General features: G+C 35.5%; 2 protein-coding genes across 2 annotated transcripts in view; one reads left to right on the plus strand and one right to left on the minus strand.

Moving 5' to 3' along the window:
• The window catches only part of LOC149780546 (transcription factor E2F5-like), a 43412-nt gene extending 42355 nt beyond the window's left edge, over positions 1 to 1057 (minus strand). Inside the window, exon 1 of the mRNA XM_089937570.1 lies at positions 871 to 1057. Within this exon, the coding sequence (XP_089793696.1) occupies positions 871 to 993 (123 nt within the window). The 5' untranslated portion in view covers positions 994 to 1057. The remainder of the gene's footprint in view (positions 1 to 870) is intronic.
• A 22-nt stretch (positions 1058 to 1079) lies between these two features.
• On the plus strand, positions 1080 to 15085 carry LOC149780547 (BTB/POZ domain-containing protein 17-like). The gene is made up of 2 exons (XM_089937569.1): positions 1080 to 1182; positions 7863 to 15085. Exon 2 carries the CDS (start codon positions 8300 to 8302, stop codon positions 9701 to 9703), a length of 1404 nt encoding a protein of 467 aa, XP_089793695.1. The 5' UTR covers positions 1080 to 1182; positions 7863 to 8299; the 3' UTR covers positions 9704 to 15085.
• The last annotated feature ends 2378 nt before the right edge of the window (positions 15086 to 17463 follow it).

The raw sequence follows: 17463 nt of genomic DNA on the forward strand, positions 1-17463 counted from the left end.
TTGTAACATTTTGGTAATGCTTGTTGTAATTAGAGTATTAACTAACCCATCTTTTGTAATTTTCATTGCCTGTTACATTAATAGACTAAATTAACACTTGAAAAAATGTATACTACTTGTTCTGGCAAAAATTGGCGACAAAATATTGAGGTTGGCGATCCCTGAATAACACTTACAATTGTAAAAATGAACATTATTACATGCTTTAAATATTTTTATTCTTCTCAAATACATTTTTATTTATGTATAAATTAATATGACAAACTCTACTATTAAAGACGATTGGAGGTACCATGGAAAAATCGTTTTGTTCCTTTTTAATAAACATTTGGAAATGGCCCAAATCACCTTTTTTCTTTGTTTGAAAGAATTAAGATTGTGCTTCAATTTTACAGTTGTGTGAATTTTACAACTGCCGACTTGAAAACCTTTGTTAGCCAAATTTTGTTAATGATGAATCTATTTTCAGAAATGAACTTCTGGGTTCCTCCTGCATTAATATGCAAGGTACAAAAATTATAAATAACATCATACTAAGGTTGAAGAAATCCAAAATTTGATTACTCGTGGAAACCAAACATTTTTGAAAAAATACTTTCGGCACATATATTGAGCGTAATCAGTTTATAATTTCCTATCAGTATCTTTTTTATTAATGGAAACGAGTGCCTGTAACGCCACTTGATGGTCCACTGAAATAACTCTTGACCAAAGACACGCAATAATTCACATTAAAAGCTTGGAAAACAATCCGATATGGCTTTATAAGTTGAATAGGTACAACAATATCGTTTTATACAAAATGTGTAGTGATGTTCTGCCCCCGCAAATGATCGGACTTTACCAGAGCCACCGACGAAGTCAACTTACAACTTTTAGATCCAACACACCATCTTTGGCCTCTTGCAAAAGAGTTACAAATTTTGTTGTCAACAACCCCAAACTCTTTTCATGTCGGCTTGGGGTTAAGTTATCTGCCATCGTGCTCCACATAGCCGTTACTTTTTTGGTATTGTTTGACCCTTTCAACCTGGGTTCTCGCGTAGCTGCACCAGAGCATACGAGACTTCGTCGATCATCCGGGCTTCAGCAATGGCAGCTTTCAGTCTTATATTTGGTTATTTGATTCAAACTTGTCGAAGCAAACATTGTCATCAGTTTCTGGCGATGTGAATTGAAATGGTAAAATATGTATTTTTTATTGCTCAGAATTCCATAAGTGAACAGTATTCATGATTCTCTATTCGCTACAGTGAACCCTCATTCAGTCATCAATACCATACAGAAATGTGGGCCATTACGCTTTATTACGGAAGCAGGTCTAAACGCCTCACTGCAAACTTGCCCCCGACAAAAACGCCCCACTTTTCACAAAATAGCAGCTTTAACAAAATTACCACCAATAAAATAGCTCGCCCACTTTTCACAAAATTGCCCCATTCCAGTCAATAGCCCTCCTCCCCCATGCGGTTCACTCTCTGCATTTATTATGACCCAAGAACCTCAGAAACGTAAGCGACCTTAGTAATATTTGAAACTTTCGCCATGGAAACAGGCAGTTATAATGGTTAAAATATATTTGAAAAAGGAAAATAAGTATATGATACGAAACAAACACGTTTATTTATATGTTTAATTTCTTAGAATAACTTGATTCACTGTTAAAATAAATTGGAGTTAACGTCAGTCAGGGTATTACCGGCCAATGTGTATTATCTAGGGATAACAGGCCAAATTTAAAATTTCATCTCAGGTTAATAAATATGGTATTTCTGAGAAGGTCCAAGCATCAGAAATAACAAATTAGCAAATAAAGAATACTCCTTTTCATAGGTTTTGCTCATAGCAAGGGCAAACAACTTATTCTGTTACTTGCGAAACAAAAGATTTCTCCAAAAAGTGAGCATTTTTTGTACACTGTATATATTGAAAACAAATCCAGTAATGGAAAGTTTTTTTGTTGTTAATTAATGAAGCAGTCACTAGAGAATATAACCAGACTGTTGTTGAGGCATAATTTACAAATGTATGTGGTATATAAAAGGAAATTTTGGGGAAATGTTCGTTTGCAAATCCAGAATTGCAGCTTTAATTTCTTAGAATTTACAATTATGAGTGTATGTCCAATCCAAAAGCCATATGTGTAAAGCTTGTCTTTATTAATGTTTCATTCATGTGAAAGTGAAATCCAAAAGAGATTGGTAACATCTGGCTCCTTACTTTTCAAAAGAAATCTATAAGGACAATGTAACAAGACAATACAGGTATTTATTCCTTTTAAATACTTACAGGTATTAGAATTTGTTTAGACTAATTCATATACAAGTATTGTTTTTATGACAAAGTTTACATAAAATATTTTTTTTCTCTAATATTTCCTGTATAAAGTTCATAACATTTCTGTATATACGTTTTATTTTTATTTATTTATTTTGCATTTGCTTTATTGAAGGAGGAATCTCTGTCTGTGTACAGAGTTCTGTCAACAGGGATGCTTTATGTCCTCAAGGATGCTGTCCTTGACACTTAAACAGTCTTACCCCTGGAGGTTTTTGTTGTTTTCGTCAGAAATTCAAGTAGGAAGTACATTTTAAAAGCTATTTCTGAATACATACTAAAGCATCAACTTCCAGGTGATCTTCCAATAACCTAATGCCTAGTTGTGTTAGGAACATCGTTTTTCATTGGCTATTTGGCTCGCCCATCAACAGAAGGGTAAAAGTTTGATTTTTTTTTTTGCTTAACGGACTGGTTTTTTTCATATCAAGGCCACTCTTTATTCCAAATGCCCATCTTATCCTACTCTTTGCAAAGGTTCATCTGTCTGTTTGCAGCCTGCCTTAGATCTGAGACCAAAAAGTCTAAAATCCAGACACAAAATTGGATTCCAACCACAGGAGAATTTGGATAGAAAAAAACCTGGTCCAGAAAATGATGTTTTTCCCCTCTGTATTTTGTAGTGCAACTTGAAATTCCAGATTATTTGGTATCAATTTAGAGCTACATCTGTCTACCTTTCTATAATGCCACCCACTTTAGTGTATCATACATGACCTTGATGCTGCAGAGCTCGGCAGTAGGTTACTACCTCCTGCCAAGTAAACTCATCACCAGGGGTTAATGTGTTAAGACCTGCAGACTGGTGGTCTCCATTGACTCTCAGCATGCATACCTTCAATAGAAGAAAGTACTTCCAGTTTTGCTGGAATGGGGAGATCTTCCATTTTAGTGTTCAACCCTTTGGCCTAGTCTCAACATGAGGAGCTTTTATCAGAATCATGAAAGTAGTTGCTATCCACTGAAGGTGACGGGGGAGCCGTGTCCTCCAATATTTTGATGATAGGTGTCAAACTAGACTTGAATTTTAGAGAGAAGTGACTTCTCCTTTGGACAGAATAGGAGAAGTGAAAGCTGAACAGGGAGAAGTTGGAGCAAAGGAAGAAACACAATGTGTGTGTGTTCTATTGTTTGAATTATTTCCTTTATTTCTCAGTATGCATATTTGCATTTAACATTGGTTTAAACTTGAAAGAGTGTATGTTTGGAATATGAGATATATGAAGTGTATTTTGGCCACATGACTTTAAAAGAGTGGAATAGAAGTTATAAGTTGTAATTAATAGTAGGAGTAGTTAGATTACAGTATTGTAATTGAGAGTTATTCAACAAGAATTTGTTTATTAAAGTTGATATGAATGAACTAGACTCTTTCCAGCTGAATTGAAGCAGTTAACATGCAAGTGCATGTATTTTTAGAAAGAAAGTTTATTAATCACTGACTTCAAGTTTCATTACAAGAATCTCTTGATAGGATCCAAATTTCTGGTTTATTATTTGTTAACTTACTTGTAGTAATGTCATGTATTGGTTAAATAGTATTTGTTTCACTGCTTTTTTTTCCGTCATATTATTTTTTTAAAAAAAGAGAATCAGAAAACAGCTTTGACCATATAGCATTTTTTGAATTCCACAGTATAGCGTTGTCCCATTCATTTCTGACCCACAACATTATATGTTTTAGGCTAAAACGAGATTGTTTTGTATGAATTGTATAGTTTCCTTCGTATATTTGTCCATGATTCATGAAAACAGTTGGAGGAAGCTATTTCTGCCATTATTTCCCTAAGACGGGTTTACTTTAGAGTTCAAACTGATGTTTTGAAGAAAATAATGCAGTTAGAAAGTACTCTTCACTAATTCTCTTCTTAAACCACAAATTGTTATTTATATAATGATTTTTAAGCTTTGGAACACAAGATAAGTATTCATCATAAAATGATAAATTGTGGAAATTGGTCAGTAATAACTTTCTAACTTGCTTGAGAAAGGGTTAATGGTCAGTCACCTGTTACAACACATGCCTGTGAGTGTGCAAGAGTTCGTTTAATGGTGCAATTGATATCAACTCCAGCTATTTGATACATGCTGTACATTTCACCTTTGTGTACAACACAACACTGAAACTACCTGGCCATGGTGAGGGAGCATCTCAAATGTGTTGAACTACTGTCACTCATTGTACATCTAAAAATAACTGGGAGAGGTAGGTTTTGCTTTCAGAAGAAGGCAAAGTTTAATTTTTTTTAGGCAACCTGGTGGTATAACCCCTAGATTGGTTGATCCACAATGGCCAGTTGGAGCCCCTTAGACTAGATCACTGACAGTCCATTGTGACTAGGCTGGGTCTTTTACTCAACCTGGAAAAATCAGAGCATACTTCATCTCAAGATTTTGTGTACATGGGGATGAATTTCCTCTTGAAACATAATTAGGCTGTGTCCTGTGAGACAAGAACTTAAGGTATTGCAAATAAAATCCCAAAATAATCAAAGAATTACAGACACAGGTCCTAATAATATAGAGGACTGAATAAAAGTCAGTAAAAGTCCTGAATAAATCCAGAAACTAATGGCGATGATGTGTCTGTTATAGCTCCTTGTGTGTTGATGTGCCAAGAGTCTTTTTTTGAATCACAGAAATATGATTCCAGGTTTGAATACTGTATAAACACCAGTGACTCTCTCTATCCAAGAATTTTATCAGAGCACTTTTGTATATTCAGAGAAAATAATCACTTGAATTCAGTAGTTTGAAGAAATAAAAAATTCATTTCAAATGGACACAACATAATATAACTTGAAAGTGTTAAAGCACTAATGATAAAAGTCCAACATACAATGTTATATTACAGTAACATGTATTGAATAAAATAAAATAAAACTAACAAACAAGCAAAGCAAATTAAATGTACATAAAACTGTCTCCTGATGACCTTGAACTCGGCAGTGGACCTGGTTCACATAGGTGGATTACACTTGTGCCCTCTTGTTTCTCCTCCTTTCAAACTGGAAATAAAACTGGAACCCTCTGATTGCTCAGATTTCCCCCATCATTTGATATGGTGGCTGAATCAGGACAAGTTTCTGGCTGGAGTCCCCATGCATGCCCCCAAACCCCTCTGACCTCAGCGATTGTGGTTTAGCAGTCTTGTCAACCTGCTGGTAGACCAGCCCAGGACATTACCCTAGAGGAGGGACCTTCTGTCACAGCACATGGAATGTCTCCTCCAATAGCCTGCATATTCTCAACCTTCATGCTTGGCTTGCCAAAACAAGTTTTCGAGTAAAATTGCCAAGTGCGTCGTTCAGACTAGGAGATAATCTGCACCCAGTGTTTATGTTGCCAAGCAGAACATCTTTTGCAATTGTTACTGTAGACTACCTCTTGTGCCTGTCTAACTCATTTGTTTTTGGAGGATGTGATGAAAGCCTAATTTTGGCAATTTCACATAACCTCCTTCTGTTATTTGTTGACCTACCAAAGTGAAGGCATATTTCATTGGAGCTGATGGTAGCACAAAACGTGACTCATGTGTTTACCAATTAACAGCAGTCAACACTTCTACAGTAAGGGTGAGTGTTTGTACCTTGTTCCTTCACTAGGTTTTGGAATCATTAGCCTCCCATGAAATTGGCAAATTCAGCTACACAGTAGCAACAGGTTGTGTAGTATTGATAATATAGTTTGTGGTGGGGGTAAAACTAATTTTAATGATATAATACTTGTTTATTGCTATTGTCCCATTTCTTCATCCAATCTTGTACTGATGTCACGCTATTTTTAAAGATACATCCTGAAAGTGAATGAGGGCTAATGCACATGAGACATGGTCACAGGTTAGATGTTGGAACTTAATAAAGTCACCCTATTGGAGGGTTAATTCATATCTCATGGTTTAGGGTACTTTCTGTCTGCAGTAAGCTATGCATTAGCAGCAGGTAAATATTACATGATCAAAATTAGTTTTACCAGCCTGCCAAGAAAATGTTACTTTAAATTGTTTATAAATTTTTAATCAGTATTTGATCCATCAGACATGAAAGTATGCAAATACAGTACCATATTTTACAGTGACTATTTTGAATTTACAACATTTGGACTGTCTACACTAATGTCACCCTAGTTTTGCATTTTTGCCCTATTCTAGAATTAGTGAGAAGTTACATCAATCAAATATAAACTGTCTGGCATGCATCCTGCAATCAAGGGTTCCATTAAGTTTTCAGTTTTTGAGGTTGTGGATTTGTATAGTGGGAAATTTATGAGTGTCATAACTGTAACCTGAATTTCCCATCATTGCACTGGAAAAGTGTAAAGTTTTTAAAAAATTATATTCATCCAGATACATTTCTGTTTAGAAGGGCTTGATCTAGATTTAGAGAGGGCTTAGGCTGTTGAGCTTCTGGGTTTTCATGATACAGCCTTACTATGGTTCAAGTCCTACTTGGTCAACAGGACACAAATTGTGTCCACAAATGGAAAACACTCCAGCCCAGTTGATCTACAGGTGTATTGTGGTTTTCCACAAGGGTCTGTTGTTGGACCTGTTCTCTTCATTCTATATACAGCCAACCTCAGGTGTCATAGATCATTATCAAGTGTCTCAACAATTGTACACTGATGACACTCAAATATAAAAATCTAGCCACCCAACTCAAGTTGATGCTACCATCCAAGGTGTAGAGAGGTGCATTTCTGATGCGAAATCATGGATGACATGTAACAAGCTGCAGATGAATTGTGATAAAACTGAAGCCATTCTGATTACAACACAAAGAATTTCTCATTCACATCCTCTACCTCATACAATAAATATCAACAACACCAACATTAAATTCACAGTCAGTACAAGTCAGTACAAAACCTTGGTGTTACTCTTCAACAGTACTCTCTCACTGCACCAACATGTCATGAACATATCCAAGGCTGCATATCTTTGCTGAGACACATCAGCTCCATTCACAATTATCTTTCAGTTGATGCCACTAAAACACTTGTGTGTTCCTTAGTACTTTCAAGACTGGACTATTGTAACTCAATTCTGTCTGGTTTGTCTCAATATCTACTCCAGAAACTTCAAAAAGTTCAAAACACAGCTGTTCGGATCATCCTTAGAGTACCACGATCAAAGCACACCTTCCCCCTTGCTCTGTACCCTACGCTGGCTATCCAAAGTCCTCATTATTATTATTATTTTGTTAGCACAGCTATGTTTCTGATAGAAATGGACATAGTTGGGTTTTAGAAACTTGATGTTTTGTAGCAACTTGAAATGCCAGAATATTGTTGCCCCCACAAATAAAAGTTAATTCAGAATAAGTAGTCTGTACTTTCTGGCAAAGTACATATTATGTCACTCTTTCTCCTGTCTATAAAACGAGATAATTTTAGAGCCCAGGGATCTTGGACAGTGACCACGTTTTCTGTAATTTTGAGGTTCTTTTGATTAGTTAACTTATGACCAAGCTATTTTTATATTTAGAAGTTGTTTGTAAATTAACTATTTCATCATTTTATTGTAGGTTCTATCCAAGAGAAGAAGCTTGCGGACAAGAAAATCCAACTGAATAGATCCAAGGACCATTTTTTACATGCTGTCATCAGATTTTAAATCCATTAATGTTCAAATGTACCTTTCTACATACATGTACTTGTGATAATTATTGTTCAATTTAGGTAATTCTCCATTTTTTAAATTAATAACAAAGCATTTTGATGCTTTTTTAATGTTATTTGTCACAGTTGTAGTTATTATCTTATCAGAATGTTCTTCTTTACAACTTATGCCAAAAAAGTGGCAAGTAATATTTTTGGAACTTTGCTGCCTTGATTGGTAAACATTCTATGCAAAAGATAAATTTTTTAATATGCTTTGGTGATATGTAACTTGCAGGGAACTGCTCTGGCTTTAAGTTTTATCAACATTTCCTGATTTTCCACAAATTATTTATTGAGAGAAATGGAGAAAGCAACAAATTTCTTGCATCATGAAGCTATTCAGCCAGCAAATAACAAATCAGGTGGATTCTTTTTTGACAACTCCAGTGCTGTACTAGATAAATTGTCCACACTGATTTTAGATGGAGACCTTAGTGATGTTCAGTTACGAGTAGGTGGCCAAATTTTTAATGCTCATAAGTTGATCTTGTGTTCAAGAAGTGATGTATTCCGTACAATGTTGACAAGTCCAACTTGGCCGGAGGCACATACAAAACAGGTTGTGTTGAAAGAAGATGAGGAATGTGTAGAGGTATTCAGTATCTTTTTGAATTATTTATATACTGGCAGGATTTTCCTGAAAGAATGTAATGCCTTGCCAATTCTTACACTTGGAGACAAGTACAATGTACCTGATCTGTCGCGGGCATGTTTAGAGTTTATGTGCACACACTGTTTACCATCAGCATCAGGTTATATTGTTATGTGGCTTCAGTATGCCATTTTCTATGGTTCCAAAAAACTTGAGGACATTTGTCAGCAGTTCGTGCTTCATAACTTTCAAATGATAGCTCAGACTCCAGTATTCAATCTCATGCATGTGAACATTTTATGCAATTTTATGAAAAGCTCCGATGTGGTAGTAAAAGATGAATTTCATCTCTATCTTGCTGTAAAGGGATGGTTCAATGCGCAGACTTTCTCTGACAGGTCAGAGCGAGAAAATCTATTTCAGAAAGTCATGAATCATATCAGATTTCCCATGATGCAGTTGGATCAACTGGCATATCTTGAACATGATGAGTTGGTCAAAGAATTCAAAGACTTCTTCTTGCAGAAATTATTTGATGCCATCAAACACAGATCTTTGGACACATCTTCCAGGTGTACTAAAGATAAATCAACAGTCAGATCTAGTTGTCTCCAGTATTCAGCTCGTAACTATACCAACGACACCTGGAGTACTACAATTTCTGTTGAGAAACTTAACTTACTGCTACCTGGTGAGGTACAAGGAGCATTCTTTTCAACACCTTTTGGTGGTTCCAGTGTCGACCAACATTGGGACTGGCATTTGAACCTGTACCCAAAAGGAATCCGCTTTCAACAGTGTCTGATGATCCAGGCTTTCTCAAATAAAGTAATTGAGGAGACCATGTACAAAACTGTTCGTTTATCCATTTCATCAGATAAAATTGAGAGAAGAGCAGTCAGTATTTGCGTTTTTGTCTTAGCTTCACAGGATGGTACAGAGTACATTTGCAGTGGAGTTTCCAAGTACATGATTTTTGACAAGGAAAAATCCCTGTGCAATATTAATGACATAGTAGACTTTAACGAACTTCATAAAATTAATTCTCCCTTCTGTGTAGGGGAAGACAAGAATACATTGAAGGTTTTAATCATCATCAAGCCAATGGACTAAGCATCTGCCTCGGATGCGGGAGGCTGCTGGTAATTCGTCTTATTGACAGATACTTCGTGAATATCACATTCAAATAGTTCCAGTCATTTGTGACAATCTCTTTACATACTGTATTCCTCCGTGTTTAAAATGCGCATGACGCTGCAAATATTGTGACCCAATTCTGCCATCTAAGAATAACCTAACAGATCATTTTCTATAGATTTACGTAGTCTCGTTCAACTAGTCTCTTGCTCTCCACCATACAAGGTTCTGGTCAAATGTTCATTCGATCACTGTCACAGATAGATTGCACTTTGGTGAAACTTTGTACTAGCAAAGCAGCAAAACATTACTCACTGCCACAATGCTTGTCAACACATAACAGTAGTTTCTGCGATCATTCATAGCAAAACTTCTATTGTAGGGTTAAAAGGATATACATAAAAATATTTGTATTCAGTTGCTGATGGAGGAGATATTTCTCGGTCATTCATGAAAACTCTCAATGTTTACGAGACTCATGATTTTGTCTTGTAATCACAGTATGTTTTATTCCACCTAGTCTCATCAGCCGGTCACATTTCCAAATTTGGGGAAGCATTATTCTGGTGTTCTGTAGAAGGTCATTTTTTTCAATCCCTTGTTTGGCATAGATCTCTCAGAGCCACAGAAGAGGTCTGGATGAATGAGACTACTTTTCATTTAAAATCATATTAAAGAAGCTAGTCCGTCACTTTATTATCTGACCATAGATTTGGGTACACTAACATGAATAAAATATAGTAGTCAGTGTAATGAACTTGTTCTTTTTAGATAAATATAGACATGGTTTTTATTGACTTTAAGGAATACTAGTGTATACTTGCCAATTTTGACCTTTATTTATAAATAATTTTGTTCATTTTTCCTTTTTTTACAGTTTTCTTTTCCACTTGTCACTGTGTAAATTTGTTATACCTCCAGCATTTTCATTGGAACTTCCATTTTACAAGACATTTTTCCTTTTTTTTTTATAAGCGCTTGAGATTACTATGGTTTTACTGTTTATACAGCTATAGTAAACATGTATCATATGTGCTTCTTCAATTTTGTAAAATGATTTTGGTCTTTTTTGGTACTTGGTGGTAGGACTCCAGAAATCCAGTAGCATTGTACATACGTAAAATATAAGACTGACAATGAGAAAGATTAATCTAGTAGGCAAAATCAGTCAGTCTAGGCATTTTTTTCTTCAAATTAAAACATTTCTATCCAGGCAATAAATAAGTAAAAAAGTCTTCAAAGAAATAGACACACAGTTTTGAACAAGGTTTCATAAAGTGTCAGAAACTGTTTTAATACACCATGAATACCACAGATAGTGAAACCTGTTTATTAAGGACACTTTAGAGAGTTTGAAATTTGGTGTCCATTATATTAAGGTCAAAAGTATAACAGTAAGGATCCATGTATTTTGCTCATCATAAGCTTGTGTCCCTTTAAAGAGCTCTGAATTGTGGTAAATTATGTAATCAATAGAATGGGTCCATATATTTTTCCCTACTTGATAGATGTGCAATATATGGAGGTAAAATCATAAACAGAAGGAATCCATACATTTTGCCTTGCCAGAGCTGGTGTCCTTTATATTTGGGTATCTGCTAAGGCAGGTTTTACTGCAGTAAAAGTACAAGGCACACTTCATGTTCCAGAGTAGGGATCACCAGTTTACAAAATGTTCATTAAATAAAATTACAACCAGCATTATGGGAATAAATACCAGTACATGTCAGTATAAACATTGAGAACCCTGATCTACCTTACACCCTTGATACCTGGCATCCAATCTAAAGTAGGCAATGCTTCACAGCCACTTACAGTATCTGCAGGTTTGAAGAATAGTACAGTATTGGTAATGAAACTTTTATCCAAATTCAGTCATTAAAGATCACTGCCATTAATTACCCAGCTTAAACATTGGACTCTTCAAGACCCATAAAACAAGTTATTTGAATAAATTAAACCTCCATTAAGCAAACACTTTTTTGACTAACTTGTTACCAAACTCAGTGGATGCCTTGCACTGGGACAAGGTAGAACCCAATTAGTTAGTGGGCAAGAGGTTAAACATCACTGACTGAAAGAAAAAAATAATGTTTTCCATACAATAGCTTGAGTTATCTAACCATCTACAATTAGCAGCTTTTATGGATGGCTCGTGCTTGGTAAGGATAAACACTCTTGATTTTGGGGTCAAAACACTGAAAGAGGAAAAATTGTTTTATACACAATACTTTGTTGTCCACCATCTACAGTTACCCAACTTTGTAAGTAGCTTGCACTTTGGGTGAGGAAGAGCTCTATTGATTTTTAGTCAAGAGCTAAAAAATCAAGGTCATTGACTGAAAAAAGAATTTTGACATCGAAAGATCAAAGGTCTCGTTCATTGTGACTGAAATAAAAAACATGATTCCCTCACAATAACATTAGTTGTTCATCACATACCTGAACCTTGTTGATAGCTGGAACATGGTAAGGAAGAAGCCTAATGATTTTGGGGGTCAAAAGGTCAGAGCTCAAGACAAAATGATTTTTGCACAGTTTCAGTTATCTGCCAATATCTTCACCAAAGTTAGTGCCATGCACATTGGTTAAAGGAGAAACCTATTGATTTGGGGTTTTAAAGATGAAAGTTTATTGGCTGAAGGAAGAAAAATAATTTTGAGATAAAAACTCAGTTCTGTGTAGGATGAAGTTGTACATCAGTACTTTTGCCATATTGATAGACATATCAATATAAGAGGTGATGAATCAAAACAAAACGATTACATGATACAAATTACTTTTATCTTCAGCAGTTGACAGTTATTGAGAACTCCCACTTCTAAAAGTTACCACAAGGTGATATGGTTCAAAATCTGTCTCATCACTCCTTGTAATTCCATGTTAAATATTTTATCTCTTCTGCATGTTCATCCACTGTTGACATCAGCATCAAGGAGGCATTCTTAACTTGTCCTCCATTTATGGCTGAGGTACTTGACTGAACATGTAATCACCACTTTTTTTGCAAAGTTTCTGAGTAACTTTGTATCTTATCTGTTTGATTCGAATTTGAAGACTACACTTCAGATGTGTCACACAGTGAAATGTGTATGTTCAGTTCAGAAAGGTGGTTGTTGTTTATTCCAGTCCAGAGTAAACAGCTACCAAACAGAACTTAATGTAGCTTATTTGCTGCATGACATGCTGGGAGTATTGGCATCCAAACTCAATCCAAGTAGAAACAAAGCAACAAGCAAACTTTGCACAAAAGTGGTTATTAAGTAAATGTAAAGTACTTCAAGTGGAAACAAGTTTGAAATGTATCCTTTCATGTTGATATATGTTGTCAGTAATTGAACATGCCATTGAGATCAATAAAATGAGCACAGAAATGGGTCGGGCAGATTTCACATTGCAGAAGTTTGTCACCGGTTGTTACTTTGTATAAGGGGAATGGATGCTATCATTTGTTTTCCTTTTTCACTGACTGAAACAAGTGCCAGTGGCCATAGCAGTTGTTTTGCATCCTGAGGCTACTGTAGTAGAATCAAATGGTTCTTAGTTACCTCGGCTCCCACACCCAGACTTGTTCTAGATCGGAATTTCCTTGCACAAGGAAATTGTACTATTTCTTCTGCTTTGAAGATTACATGTAACGTCTTCCTAATTCAAACGAAGACATGAAATTGGTAATAAGATTATTTTTAATTAAAATCAGTGAATTAAAATTTGTGCAGTGCAAAAAATACGGCACAGTGGCCATGATGAATCCTGCATCCGATTAAATGTATTATCCTGAAATGCCTCAAACATTGGATTAAAATCACTAACAGCTAACAAGTTGTCTGTTGGTGCTTTTTTTATATCTTGTCAAGGATGAGAATGGCATATGAACAGATGATAAGTTTATATCTTACTGGAAATACAACCAAAATGTTAACACACTAAAAAGGCACCACTCTATTACTGACTGACCTTCTGAAGATAAAAAGACCATCAAGTTGATGTGTATTGATAATGTATCATATCATCAGTTGTGTATTGCAAATCATATATGTATGCTACATAGTGTATCATTTCACCCCTTGTTCTCGGCAAGATACTTTGTGTTTTTTGAGGGCTTGTACATAAGGTGTGGAAGAGGCCTATGGATTTGGGGTCATTTGTCAAGGTCATTCTTACTGGTAAAACTGGTTTATGTAAATTGTGTTGTTGAGTAAGCTCCTTGATCATAATATATATATATATATATATATATATATATATATATATATATATATATATATATATATATATATAAAATGAACATTTTATCACTTTGACCTATCTTTTCTGGTTCAATAGTTTGGGTTAACAGTTTCATTTGGCTCATTTTCTTAGGCGTTAATGCCTGTGGTGTCGCAATACTTGGTATGTAATTACAGCATTAATTTCCATCAGTGGAACCTAAATCACTGTACCCTATATTTCATGGTTCAGTGATTTTTGCTAACATTTGCATTAAGCTTACTTTCTGTTTTAGCTTGCATTTAGGTGATATTTTTGAACAGTGCTTATTGCTGGTAGATTTTAAACATGTAGATTGCAACACTTTTTGTTGTTGAAAAAATTAGGTCACTGTGGCCTTTATTTCATGGTCAATTGATTCAGCTTATCCTTTATGTTGACCTCATTTTTTCTTGTACTATTGCCTTTTGGAATCGTGTAAATTCGTATGGACGTGCAGATGTTTCATAAGAAGCACTATATCCGTCTGTGAAAATTATGGTACCGCGGCCTGTATTTCTTGGTTCAGTGATTTGTATTTACTGGCATTGAGCTCAGCTTCTTTTGGTTACTTAGAATTAGCATTTGGGACATTTTTTCATAAGCTGTTGTTTTCAGAATCATGAACAGCATGCCAGTCCATGGTTCAAAGGAAATAAAATGTACAAGGATTTGTACCCCATTAATACAAATAAACTTACAGCATTTATGGTTTGCAATCCAGTAATAATATTAATGGTGTTTTTTGTTTCTTCTCTTTCGAAGGCATGAAAAAATGTATCATTTGTATCAATAAATTATGTAGTAGACAGTTTTTTTATGTTAAATATATGTGATGTATTTTAATTGTTGAAATTTGACATTTTGTTTTAGGAATGGATGTTTTATGCTTTATTGAAATGTTACACTTTTTTAATGTTGATAGAATGAAAAGTTTAAATATTTCTACTGGCCATTTTTTTTCCAGTGATTTAGCAGTGTTCTTGTTAAAGCTAACAGCTGTTATGATCCATTGTGTATAGTATAATTTTCTTGTGAGCTGCTTATTTTCCTAAAACTTGCGCATTTCATGTAACTACGTAATTTTATTAAAACTGTTTCCAAACACTGTTGCCTGTTCAGAGTTTTTGTTAGAACATTGCTTATTGCTATTTACTACTAGTGTTCAATATAGGGTCTCTGTGCTGATTCATACTGGAGAATCTGTCACAGGAAATTCAAGAAACAAGTCCAAGAGTTGGTGGTTACTTTATAGCACCACTTTCTGCACATTGTTGACTTTTTCATGCCAAGTGAATGGGAGCCAAGTGGCTGGCCTTCCCAAGCACACTTGCAGGAAGCTGAGCTGGGTGGAAATTGAACCCATGATGCTTTGATTGAGTCTCTTGCTCTGCCAAACCAAGTTATTGTGGCTCTGAGTCTTTAAAACCCATGTAGAGGAAATCATCGACATTAGATAGGCAAGCACCTGCGGATGTATTTTTTTACTCCTGCTCAAAGAGTGCATTGCAATCTTGAGCAATATGCTGTTCAATGTACAACACCTAGGAATTAAGTACTTGTATAGTTACCTGTTAGTTAACACATCCACTATGCATGAAAACGACTTGTACACAGTTACCCATTGGTAACTACATTCAGTATCATATCAGTGACCTGGTGCAACGTCCAGTGGAAAAGATAAAAACTGTAAGACTTATCTTGGTTGTTTCTCAGCTGTTTAATTCTTGATGCCTCTTGTTTTTTGCTTTTGTGCTGTACATTACATACATAGTGCATATATACTATGGTATGTTGCATAGATAGTTAAGCAAATGTTTATCAAATAAAAGCACTATTAACTCTGTAATAGTTGTGTGTCTGTTTCACACATTTTCTATAGCAGTTACTGCATGTACAAGATCAAGATGGTATGCAGTGTGGTTAATCAGGATGGTATGCAGTGTGTGGTTAATCTATATGGAATGCAGTTTGGTTGATTTTGATGGTATGCCAAGTGTTGTTAAGATGGTATGCCATTTGGTTGATTTTGATTCCAATTGTTGTTAAGATGTTATGCCAAATGTGGTTAATCATGATGGTATTTAGTGTGGATGATTTTTTAATCAAGCTGGCATGCTGAGAGTTGTTAATCAAGGTGGTATGCCAAGTGTGGTTAAGCAACATGGTATGCAGAGTGTGGGTAATCTATATGGGTATGCAGAGTGTGGTTAATCTATATGGTATGCAGTTTGGTTGATTTTGATGGTATGCCAAGTGTTGTTAAGATGGTATGCCATTTGGTTGATTTTGATGGTATGCCAAGAGTGGTTAATCATGATGGTATTGAGTGTAGTTAATTTTTTAATCAAGCTGGCATGCTGAGAGTTTTTAATCAAGATGGTATGCCAGTTGTGGTTAAACAAGATGGTATGCCAAGTGTGGTTAATCAACATGGTATACCAAGTGTGGTTAAGCAACATGGTATGCAGAGTGTGCTTAAGATGATATGCAGAATGAGGTCAACATTCTGATATGCAGAGTGTAGTCAAGTGTGATGTGCTGGTATGCTGAGTGGCAGTAATTTGCTGGTATGCAGTGTGAGTAATGCCCTGATACTCAGCATGAATAATGTCCTGATGTGAAGAGTGATATATGTGTGACTAACGAAAAATGAAAAATAAGCAGTCATTTATGTCCTGATATACAGTGCGATTCATGTACCGATATACAGTGTGATTCATGTCCTGATATGCAGTGTGATTCATGTCCCGATATACAGTGATTCATGTCCTGATATGCAGTGTGATTCATGTCCCAATATAGTGATTCATGTCCTGATATAGTGTGATTCATGTTCCGATATAATGATTCATGTCCCGATAGTGTGATGCATGTCCTGATATGCAGTGTGATTCACGTCCCAATATACAGTGTGATTCATGTCCCGATATAGTGTGATGCATGTCCTGATGTGCAGTGACTCATGTCCCAATATAGTGATTCATGTCCCAATATGCAATGTGATTCATGTCCCAATATACAGTGATTCATGTCCCAATATAGTGTGATTCATGTCCTGATATGCATTGTGATTCATGTCCCGATATACAGTGTGATGCATGGCCTGATATGCAGTGTGATTCATGTCCCAATATACAGTGATTCATGTCCCAATATAGTGTGATTCATGTCCCGATATAGTATGATTCATGTCCTGATATGCAGAATGTGGTTGATGTGCTGGTATTAAACTAATTGGGTACTATTTGAAAATTTAGGTAACATTTTTGCACAGTGTTTGTGCAACAGTGATTTTTATGCCATAAATTATTTGATTAATTCACATTTCTTAGATATTTGCATGTATAGTCATCAACTTTGCAGGTCAGTTACTTTCAAGGACACATTTCTACACTAATAATAATGGATTAATAAGTCGCATTGGCCTCGTCTTGCAATGACTCCACTTTGATTTATATGGTGTGAGTGGTGTTGGCTCCAGTTGG

This window comes from Sinohyriopsis cumingii, chromosome 16 (genome assembly GCF_028554795.1).
Source record: "Sinohyriopsis cumingii isolate HCF-2022 chromosome 16, ASM2855479v2, whole genome shotgun sequence".
NCBI lineage: Eukaryota > Metazoa > Mollusca > Bivalvia > Unionida > Unionidae > Sinohyriopsis > Sinohyriopsis cumingii.